General features: G+C 29.0%; 1 protein-coding gene across 1 annotated transcript in view; it reads right to left on the reverse strand.

The window, feature by feature from the left end:
- LOC117167489 overlaps positions 1–12,142 on the reverse strand; it is a 240,501-nt gene that overhangs the window by 31,100 nt on the left and 197,259 nt on the right. Inside the window, exon 4 of the mRNA XM_033352471.1 lies at positions 8,268–8,543. Coding sequence (XP_033208362.1) covers positions 8,268–8,543 — 276 coding nt within the window. The remainder of the gene's footprint in view (positions 1–8,267; positions 8,544–12,142) is intronic.

Consider the following 12,142-nt stretch of genomic DNA (forward strand, 5'->3'; position numbering starts at 1 on the left):
GTTTTTCTGGTTTCAAAGTCAAATATTTTTTTAATTCGAAAATTGATTTTTTTTCTTGAAATATCATCTCTTTGGTTGATTATTAAATTATTATGTTGAAAATTTGTTTTATTTCGTTCAAGTGCAAAAGTTGTACATTTATTCTGTTCTTAAACACTAATTTTTGATTTTAAAAATTTAAATATTTCTTTTTTTATTGAAAAATTATATTTCTTAGTTAAAAAGTTAACAAATTGATTAAAGATTAATCTTTTTTGACTTGATTTTATTTATTTCAACAAAAAACACTATAGAATTTTTTTAAAAAAAGAACTAGTTTTACTCCCACTAAGCAGTTACATTTTGCATCAAAAACATCAACTTTTTAGTATCAACTTTCAATCAAAGAGATGAATTTTTAACTAAAAATATAAATTAAAAAAAATATATTTCTTAAAAAAGTGGTGCAAACAAAATTGTGAGACAAAGTTTGACAAACCAACAACAAAGGAGATTCATTTTAAATAAAAAATTCTACTTTTGAAAAATAAAAACCAAATTAATTTTCTCCTAAATTGGTTACATTTTTAATAAAAATAAATTCATTTTTATCAAGATCATTCCTGTTCAATAATTTTTTTCAAATGAACAGTTTAATTTTTAACGCAGAAGACGAATTTTCTAAACAAAAAAAGACAAATTTTCAATAAAATAACATAAATTTTTAATCAATTAGTTCAATTTTTAGACAAACAGATGAATTTTTAACCTAATAATATTATATGTCTACAAAAATATTGACAGAAAATTAAATGGTTGAATTTTTAGCTAATAAGTTAATTTTCAATAAACAAATTTAAGTTTCAACCAAAAAATAAAATTTTAACCATAAAGATTAGTATTCTACCAAAATAGAATAATTTGTAACAGATCTATGACTTCTAAACCTCATAGTTGACCTTTTAACCAAAAAGGATAACTATTAATATAAAAAAAATTTCAAGACAAAACTTAGTTACATTTTTTATTTAAAAAATTAATTTGTACTCTAAACAAAATTTGCAATCAAATAAATGATTTTTCAACCAGAAAAATTAATTTTTCATCAAAGAAAGACACGTTTGAATAAAACAGATGAATTTTGATTGAAAAGGGTAAATTAACAGCTGAAAATAAAACAACTTAATTTTCAGTTACAGAAATAATTTTTGAAACAAATATAATAAATGTTTAACAAAATACTTGAATATTTAACTAAAAAATGAGTTTGATCAAAAACGAGTGAATGCCTATATAAAAAATTTAGACATGGTAATTTATTTATAAAAAGTAAGATGAAATTTTATTTAAAAAAAAACAACATTTGAGAAAAAAAATAAAAAGGCGAAATTTTTTCGAGATCTATAAAACTCTCGTTATAAAAAATATATTAAAAATAAAAAAATTAACATTTGTTTGCGAAAAATAATATTTTGCTGTCTGATTTGTATTAAAGTATCTTACGGATTCATTAAAAGAACAAATATTTTTTTAAAGTATTGTATATCATTGTTATAAATAAATCATAACATGTAGCTTTCTTATGAATAGTTTACGTTTATAAATAGAAAATTCTCATCGCTTTCGCAGAGAAAATGTCTTTCTCACTTGCTATGAATAATTTATGTCAACAAATAGAAAATTTGCATTTTTTTTTATCGATAGATATTTTTTTCATTTAATACGAATAAAAAAAAGCTTATTAATCTCATTTTTCTGAAAAATATTGTTTCAAGTAAAAAAATGCTTGTAAAATTTAATCAGAAAAACAGAGCTCCATAAAATTCTGAATTTTATGGATTCTTTTAAGTCTGATAAGCTACTTCTATACAAATAAGATGGAAATAAGCTCTTTTTGCGAGAAAATGGGACGATAATATTTTTATTTTTTAACCTACATTATTGAAAAAGAAACATAAATCTTAAGTTTTTAAATTTTTTATGTTTATTATGTCTGAAAAGAAAATTCTATACATATTCCACACAGAAAATTTTTTCCGCAAAAACAGATAAAGATGGTATTTTTGCAATTAAAATTAATGATTCAAATTCAGGCTGGTCCATCGAGAAAATAAATAAAAGTTGATATGATTTATTTCAATTATATACGTCAGATATAATAATTTTTAAATTGATTTAAATCGTTTAAAAAATGTTTTTGAGCTCTTATTTAAAAAATTATCATTCTCGACTTTTAAATTGTTTACACTTTTAATATTAGGAAATAAAAAAACAAGCAAGGTAAATGTGCGTTTTACCTGTATGGTATACAGAAAATTCTATCAATTTGTGTGTCTAGCCCATTTTTAAGTTTCAAGAAATTGCAGTCTCATTGTTTTGAACAAAGTTAAATCTATGAAGTAATCCGGTTCCATTTTTCCTTACCGATTTCTCATGTAATTCATTTCTATAGAAAGAAAAGACAAATAAAAAAATATAATTTTCATCCAAAAAAGATTTCAGTTTACTTATCAGCATCAAAATATGAATTTTAAATGAAAAGTTAATACTCTACGAAAAAGAGTGCATTTTTCAACCCAGAGAAACAAATTTTTTATAATATAGTTGAATTTGCAAACAAAAATGATGTCTTTTTGAGAAAATTGTTAAATTTTAAACCAAATAATAAAATTTGTTACTAAAAAGATAATAATACGTAACTCTCTAGGAACCCTCCTGCCCCTGTGACAAACAGAAACAAAATATTTCTACCCCCCCCCCTCCTCTATTTCTGTACGCAGTTTGTAGTTCAAGATAAAAATTTATTAATTTGTTTCAAGCAAAAAGTTTTTTATATTTTATTTTTTTTGTCTTTTTTATTTTTCTCAAATATTTTTTATTATTTTTTACAAATGTTTTTTTGATGTGATTTGATAATAATAGAAACTAAAAATGAAGAAATAAACAAAAATGTAAGGAGCGGGATTTGCTTTCTTGCCTTCTCATTTTTATGTTATTTTTTTCGATTTTTTGTAAAAAAAGGTTTTTTTCGGGGGGAAAATTTAATCTTTTTTAAAATTACACTATTTAAAAAAATTTTAAAAATTTATTTATTAAATTAATTAAATCGGTAGCAAATACATTTTTTTGTGATAAAAGGTCTTAAAATTTTGCCCCGCTGCGAATCAATCCACAGAAGAAGATCTTTTTTTAACAAAAATTTAATTTAAAAATATATTAATTTATATGAAATTATATGAATTTTTTGTCATTCTTTCATGATAATACAAATTCCTAAAAAAAATTGCCTTGCAATATTTGTAATAATAATGCGTATATTTCTCGAAAAGGATTCTTCTTTCGATCTCCCGAGTAGCTTGATGGTAAAGCAGCCGATCAGCATTCGGAAGTTCGGTGGTTCGATTCGTAGCAGAGCGAAAGGAGAAGATCCTTCTTCAGAAAAAATTTAATTTAAAAATGTTTTAATTTATAGCTTCACCTAGTCAGAAAATATATTAAGAAATTTTGCTTGTTTCTGTTGATTATACAGATTTCTTAAAAAATTTGAATTGTAACACCTGTAATAATAATTCGCGTATTTCTAAAAAAGGATTCTTCTTTTGATTGCTCTCGTAGTTTAATGGGAAAGCAGTCGACCGGCAGTCGGAAGTCCTGTGGGTTGATTCTCAGCGGAGCGAAATGAGATATTTTTTTAGAAAAATTTAATTTCATAATGTTTCAATTTATAGCTCCTTAAAGTATGTAATGACGTTAAGAAAATTCTTATCTTTTATTTCTTTTATTTCTTGATAAATCATTAATGTTCATCTGATACTTTCTTCTTGCAGAATCAGTTCAACGTCCACCACCACCACCATTAGTACCACCGCCAGTGCCAGAACCCCGGAACCCAATCAGTTCGATTCGTATTTATCTTACGCATTATGAATTTGCACCAAACGACTACAGGGAGTTACCAAAACGAACGTTTCACATCATAGTAAAGGATAGAATCTACGTCGTTGGAGCACTTTTAGAAGATTGGAAGCTGAAACCATTTATCGACAAAGATGAAGTGACTGGTGTACATAAAAGGGTTATGATAAACATAGCGAATAACAACCAAGTTATAGAAATACCAAAAGAGGGTCCCATGAGTGAGTTACATCGTCAATTCTTCCAGGTTTACATAGAATCAGAAAGCGGGGGTAAAGTATTTATTGCCCACCCAGAACATATGAACAGTGGGCTTTGGTCATGGGTCATCAACTTTTTGCATCGAAAATTGACCGAAGCTACCACCAGTGGGTGGTCTTCAAGCAGTGCTTAAATATAATTGGTTCAGTACTGCTTCATTCCTTATTATAATTAACGCTCTCATACCGAGGAATAATTGCTAATCCAAAAAACAAGTTCAGTCAAAAATACAGTGAAACCCTTCTATAGTCCACCCTTCTATAGCCCACCCTTCTATAGCCCACCCTTCTATAGCGATTCCGAGAATTGACGCCGCGCCACAAGTAGGTGCAACAGAAGTTTTTCGGGGTGCGCAGGATCTGCTGTTGTCACTCAGGCCATTGAAATCGGCACTATAGGAGAGTTGAACTGTATCATCTAATTTCCGAAAAGGCTTGGACCACCTGAAGGGCGGTAGCGTCAAAATTTATTTATTCATTAACATATAGTAAATTCTGGATTTATTCAGAAGAACGAAAATTACATATCGCGATTATCCGAAGAATTGAGTTTGATTTTAGTTTAATTATAAATATGTGTGTGAGACTCTTCCCGGAGGTTTTTCCAATAGGAGGTTTTTCCCGGTCGGGATGATCTGAGACAATGCCATTAAGAAATTTGGTAATGTTAATGCGCAGGCAAATGCGAGAGTCTATTTGTAAATTATTTAAATAAATTAAATTAAATTAACTCTAGTGACTGATTATTGTTGGCATTCCTACTTTGCTTCTCGTAATTCTTCAAAGCCGATCAGAATTGGTTTGGATTTAGTCTTTAATTTTTTGCGTTTTAAAAAAATTTATTTTTAACCACATAGTTGCCTCAACCAGCTAATAGTTGAATCTTAAAGGAAAAAAATAACTTTTAGAGACAAAAAGATAAAAAGACGGGATTTATCGAAGAGTATTGAATTTTCAAAAAAAACTCAATATTCAACCAAAAAAAATCCAACCAGACAAGATAACTTTTCCATCATAAAATATTAATTTTTAATTAAAAAGAATCATGGGAAACATTATTTTTAACTATAAAGATTAATTGGCTACTAACAAACAGAAATATTCAACCCAAGAAGATAAATTTTTGACAAAAAATGTATTTTTAGCCAAAAAGTTGCATTTATAATCACATAGTTGAATTTTTAAGCAGAAGAGAAAAAAAATTCTACAAAATAATTGAACTTTCAATTAACTAGTCCAATTTTAAAACTAAAAGGACGAATTTTTTAAGTAAAGTAATTTTTTTAATAAAAGAGTTAATTTCGATCAAAAAGATACATTTTCAACCATGCAGGATGACCTTTCTAGCTTAAAAGATGAATCTTTGACAAAAAAAGACGAAAATGTATGCAAAAAAATTTCATTTTCAACCCAATAGAACCTTCAGGCCAAAATATGAAGTTTTCCGACCAAATTTCCTACTAAAAAATTATTTTTTAAACAAACAGTAGAATTTTCAAACAGAAAATATCATTTTAAACCATTATTCAAACAATAATTGTAAACCAAATAGTTGAATTTTAGACCCAAAAAGATAACTTTAATAAAATAGATGAATTTTCAATCATTTATAACAAGGAATCTGTATTATCATCAGAGTATAACAGAAATGCTAAAAGTCTTTTAAGACTAGATGCAGTTCTAAATCAAGAAATTTTTAATTAAACTTTTTCTGGAAAAGGATCTTCTCCTTCGCTCCGCTGGGAATCGAACCACAAAACTTTTGATTTTTGGTTAGGTGCATTTCCCTGAAGCTGCTAGAGAGATCGAAAGAAAAACTTTCTTCAGAAATGAAAACATAATTTTACCAGATGTTACGTATTCAAAATTTTCAAGGACTTTGTATTATCATCAGAGAATGAGAGAAGTTCTTAAAGTCTTTTCAGACTAGATGTAGCTATGAATTATGTATAAACTTTCTAAATTAAATTTTCGGAAAAAATATCTTCTTTGCTTAGCTGGGAATCGAACCACAGCACTTCCGATTGTCGGTTGGGTTCTTTCCCCTTAAGCTACTAAAACTCTTTTTAGACTAGATGAAGCTATGTATAAGAAACTATTTTTAAAATTTTTTCTGAAAAAAGATCTTCTCCTTCGTCCTGCTGGAAATCGAACAACAAAAATTCGGATTGTCATTCGGGTACTTTTCCCTTAAGCTACGACAGAGGTAAAAAAAAACCTTTCTTTAGAAATACAAGCATTATCTTGCCAGATGTTTCGCATTAACATTTTTCAAGGAATCTGTATTATGAAAGAGTAACAGAAATTCTTAAAGTGTTTTCAGACTAGATGTAGCTATGAATAAAAAAAATGTTGATTAAATTCCTGGAGAAGCATCTTCTCCTTCGCTCCCCTGATAATAAAACCACAGAAACTCCAAATCTCAGTCAGATGCTTTTCCCTTAAGCTACTAAAGAGATCGAAAGAATAAACCTTCTTCAGAAATGTACTAGGTATTTTTTTTATTAACAAACTTTTTTAAATAATTAAAATTTTTCTAAAATTATTTAAACTTTTGAAAAACTATTAAAAATCAATTTTTTTAAAATTATATTTTGTTCAAAATTTTTCTTTTTGTTAGACAATTATTACTTTTGGTTAGATACTTAAACTTTTGATAAAAATGCAACTCATAAGCTGTAAACTAATCCACTTTTGTTAGAGATTCTACTATTATTTTGAAATATACCATTTTTTGTTGATAACTAATTTATTTAAATTTAATCAACTTTTAAATTACATTTTTTCGGATAAAATATCTTTTCCTTTTCCGCTGGGAATCTAACCACAGAACTTCCAATTGTTAGTCAGGTAAAGATCTTTTTACAGAAAAAATTGTAATTCAAAAATTTTTAATTCTTAGCTCAATCTAGATTCCGTGAAAATTTGTAAGACATGACACCTGGAAAAATAATGCGAGGTTTTCTAAAAAAGAATTATTATTATTACACCATTCAGCCATTTTCGTTTCGGGGCAGGCGTGATTCAATCGATGGGGGAGGGAGTGATGAAAGGAAGGGGATTTTTTCCTTTTCTTTTTTTTTTGCTTGAAGAAAAAGTGCCCGATCGGCAATCGGATGTTCTGTGGTTTAATTCTCAGCGGAGCGAAGCTGATCTTTTCTCAGAAAAAATTTAATTAAAAAATTGATTGAATAAAAAAAATTAGTTATCAACAAAAAAAACTTATTTTTCAAAACAATAGTAGAATCCCCAACAAAACCAGATTATTTTTCAACTTACCAGTTTCATTTTTATCAAAAGCTGATATATGTTTAACCAAGAACATTAATTTTCTACCAGAAAGACGAATTTTTAACAAAATTGATTAATTTTTAAGCAAAAACTTGAATCTTCACCTAGAAAAAATAGATTTTTAACCAACAATAAAACAGTAAAATTTCCAGGTAAAAAAATGAATTTTCAATCGGAACGATGAATCTTGAATTAAAAAAAAATTAATGTTTAAAACAGTAATTTAACTTTTAGCCAACCAAGATGAATGGTCAATAATAAATGTATTAGTTCACAAATTTTATCGAAATAATATATATAATTAATGTGGGAGAGCAAAAAAATAATTTTTTATCCACAAAAAAAATTTCTTTTCTTCATTATTCATACTTTTTACAAAAATAAAATAAACAAACATGCTTCAACAGTAGAAGAACAGATATTTGTATCGGTAGAATATCCGGAATAAAAAACTGTAAACAAATTAGGCTTCTATGCTTTTGGTAAAATAATGATAGTTTTAGCAATTATTTATTAAATAAACTGACTTTAATTGCAAGTATTAAGTTGTCACTTAATTAATTTCATGAACTTTTTCCGATAAGAATATTTAATTCAATAGGTAAACTTTATTAAAAAACAAAAATCTTTTATATTTTTGAAAACTGATCCAGTAAAGTGTTGTTGAATTAGTTCCTATCTGCTGTAGCGTAATTTTCCCAACTCTTTTCAAATATTTGAAGACACCCTCTTCAACAATTGTCTGTGAAGTAGAATTATAAAGTCCCATAATTGCGATAGCAGTTGTTTGTAAATTGATGAAAAGATTTAATTTAATCTCACCTGACAATCGATACATCGACAACTGTCGCTAAGGCTACAGGTGAGTCCCAGAATCTCTACAGCTTCCTTGTAAAGTTCAGCGCTCGATTTCCGTTGTCGAGGAGGAGAGGCAGGGGCGCTAACAGAACCTGTGTTTGAGGCAATTCTCTCACTCTTCATCCTGGACGAGGAGTCTCTATCTCGAGATAATGATGAGGTCGATGTTGATCCTCTCTTTCGTTTTGTCACCAGCGCTCTCCCAGCTGGCGAAGCGAACAATTGCAGCATGTCCATGTCCTTTCAAACAAAATTAACATCAAAGTCCGTTTCGAAAAGGATTTTTATTTATTTTTTTAAATCAGTATATTACTGCACAATCAAAGAAATGCTTCATTTAAATATTTATGAAAAATAATCTTTTATATTTTTCGATTCGTAATGAAGAAATCACTCACTACCCCCCTAGTCATTTCATTTGCTATATCTCCCCTTTCTATACCACCCCCTCTCTATCCATCAGTTTTCCTCCTCTTCTTTCCCCTCCCACCCTACAGGTCCTCTGTTTATTTCTTGCAAATAATCACTATCACTTCTAATCATTTCCTCTACTTTCCCTAACCTCTCCTTCTTAATTTTCCCTCACTTCGTCTACTTATTTCTGTCACTATGTCCCTCAAATCCTCTACTTTCCTACCCCCTTATTTCCTCTCGTTTACCTTGTTTTATCTGCCCGAGTTTACCGCCCTACACTTTAACTACTTATCCTCCTCTCACTTCTCCTGCTTCCACATTCTTTACTTCCCATCACATCTACTACTTCTCCCATTCCTTATTTTCTTAAATTTACCCTCACTGAACACACTTCCCCTTCTATCACTTCCCCTCCCATAACTTTACCTCCCATCATTTCCCATCTTTTCACTTCCCCTCCCTCACTCCCCTTTTCCTCACTCCCCTTTCCCAAACTTCCATTCCTCTTCTCTTCTTATTTCACCTTATTTATTTAACAACCCTTATTCCTCTCACGTCTTCTACTTTATCATACCATTTCGTTATTATTTCTCTTTTCCTTTCAATCCTAGCACTTTCTTCTCGCCTTATTTCCCTTAATTTCTTCTCAAGTCCTCTACTTTCACCCCTTCTTATTTTCCTTTATTTTTGCTAACCTTATTTATTTTATCTCATTTTCTCTTCTCTTATTTCATCTTGTTTTCTCTACTTATCATCCTTTCGATTTCCCTACCCCTGCCGACACTTCCGCCATTTTTTCTATTCTCACTTTCTCTACTTCCCCTCCTCTCACTTTGCCTACTTCATCTCCTCTGAATTCTCATTATCCAACTCTCCTTACGTTCTGTCACATCCCTTACTTCTCCTGCCCCTCATTTCCTCTTAATTCCCCCAGGTCGCTTCTCTTTACTACAAATTTTCTCTAACCCCTATTTCTTCCAATTCCCCCTCTTTTCTTCGGATTTCTTTTCATTTCTCCTTATATATCCTATCTTTGTTATTCACTCACTTCCCTGCATCCACTCCTTTCATTTCTTTTTAATTCTCAATATTTTCCCTCAGTTCCCCTCCTTGGCATCTTATTTCCGCTAAATTCCTTTGCTTCGCCACCCTTTATTTTATCTACATCGCCACCAATTATTTTTTAACAATTCTAATTTTATTATTTCGGGTTCTTGAAAAGAATTACGTATAGATTTATAATAATCTTCGTATAATTAATTTTTTATATTATTTTCGCGATTCTAGAAAAGTTTTTCTACAAAGAATTTCGCGAATTAAATTTAAAAATGTCTATACATTTCATTTGTCGTAACTTTTAGAGGTGAATATGTTAACTTACCATAAATTACCCAAAATTTAATTTTAAACATTTTTATAAATTTCCGGAAATTCACGACATTTTTGATAATTGCTCGTAATATTATAGGTAATTTATGATAACTTATCATAAACTAAAAGAAATTCACTTTAAAGATGTTTAGAAATTTCCTGAAATTTATGGACATTTTCGGTCATTGATGAAAAGTTAAATTCTCATTAGAGAATGGAATAGATGATATTCCAGCCAAATTAAAAAAATTCAAATATTAAAAAAAATTAATGTTAATCAACAAAAAATTAACTTACCACAAAAGAGTTGCATTGTTAACGAGAAAGAAGGTTTTGTAACAAAACAATTCACTTTTTAACCAAAAAGGATGAAAATTAACATAATTTCTTATTTTTAACAAAAAATTTTATTATGAAAGAAACAGTAAAAAATATAATCAAACGAAAAATATAAATTTGCAACCACTTACTTGAATTTTTAACTTCAATAGACAGTTTTATATTAAAAAATGTAGCTTTTAATGTTCTCATATTTAAACAAAATAATTTCAACTTAAATCAAGAATCTTTTTCCAGAAAAATGAATTTCGAACAAAGTAATTCAACCTTCCAGCAAGTAGTCGAATTGACAACTGAAAAAAATAAATCCAAAGAGGATACTTTTTTTTGCCAAAATTCTTTATTTTTATTAAAAACAAGTGCAACTGTGAACCACATCGTTTCATTTTTAAATAAACTAGTTAAACTTTTTACCCGCAAAGACAAATTTTCCACAAAACAATTGAATTTTAAATAAAAAAGAAGGCTTTTTAAAAAAAATCTTGAAATTGCTATCAAGGGGATTAATTCCTGATCAAATAATTAAATTTTGAACCGAACAACATTTTTTTAACCAAAAATATTATTTTTCTATAAATTAGATTTATTTTAAACCAAATAAAAAATGTCCAGATGAAAATATGAAATTTTCAACTAAAACAGGTAAACTGTCTTCTAATTGCTTGATTACTCAGTCAATTAATTCAACAAAAGAGTTAAATTCTCAGCCAAAAATGACATTTTAATAAATATGGAAAATTTTTGGCCAGTAATATTAATTCTTCACAAAGTAGTTCAACCTTCAATCAAATAGTTGAATTTTCAACTAAAGAATATACGTTTTCGACTACGCTTGGTATTCCAAGCGTAGTCGAAAACGCAATAATCCACAATAAAGTTAAATCAACCAAAGAAACAAAGGTTCCATAAAAATATTTAAATTTCAAATCGAAAAAGACTCATTTTCAACGCAACATCTGATTTTTTGACCAAAAATGACTCTTAACAAAAATCAACAATCTTCAACCAGAAAGTTTAACTTTAACCAATTTATAATTACGTACTGAAAATAAATTCGACGCCTTTTTCTGTCAGGATATATTTCCTACAATGATTGTGAATTAAATTATAACGCCAATAACGCGGAAATGTTTGTTATAAGATACAGTGAAACCCTTCAGTAACCCTCCCTTCTATAGCCCTTCCGAGAATCGACGCCGCGCCGCAGGTCTGTGCAACAGGAGCTGTGCGGGGTGCGCGGGGTCTGCGGTAGTCACTCAGGTGAGCACTCAGGCGTGAACAAACAAAAGTGGATCGGGGTATAATGAGTTAGTTCCTGTCGACCGTCAGCTCCAAAATCGGCGCTATAGAAGAGTTTCACTGTATATATAAAAATTGGAACTTTTTTGATTGTTTAAGCCAAAACTATCCATTTGTCTGAAAATTTTCTTCTGAATTACGAATTTGCAGGCTCGAAATTAAAGAAAAAACTTATAATAAGATAATTAACCAAAAGGGAAGTGGCAGGGAAATGGAATAGAATAAAAAGTTTATTTCGCTTTTGGACCACCCGATTCTACAATCAGCGAAAATGTTTATTAATTTACTCTGTAAACCATTTTTTGAGACGGTGTCGCTGAGCGTGAGTTCATTCATTAAAGAGGATAATTACCGGTCCCTCAAAGTGGCTTGAAGCTGAAACCGGTGAAAATTAGCTAAGCAGAAAAAGTAATTTT

The sequence above is a fragment of the Belonocnema kinseyi genome, chromosome 2, assembly GCF_010883055.1.
Source record: "Belonocnema kinseyi isolate 2016_QV_RU_SX_M_011 chromosome 2, B_treatae_v1, whole genome shotgun sequence".
Lineage (NCBI taxonomy): Eukaryota > Metazoa > Arthropoda > Insecta > Hymenoptera > Cynipidae > Belonocnema > Belonocnema kinseyi.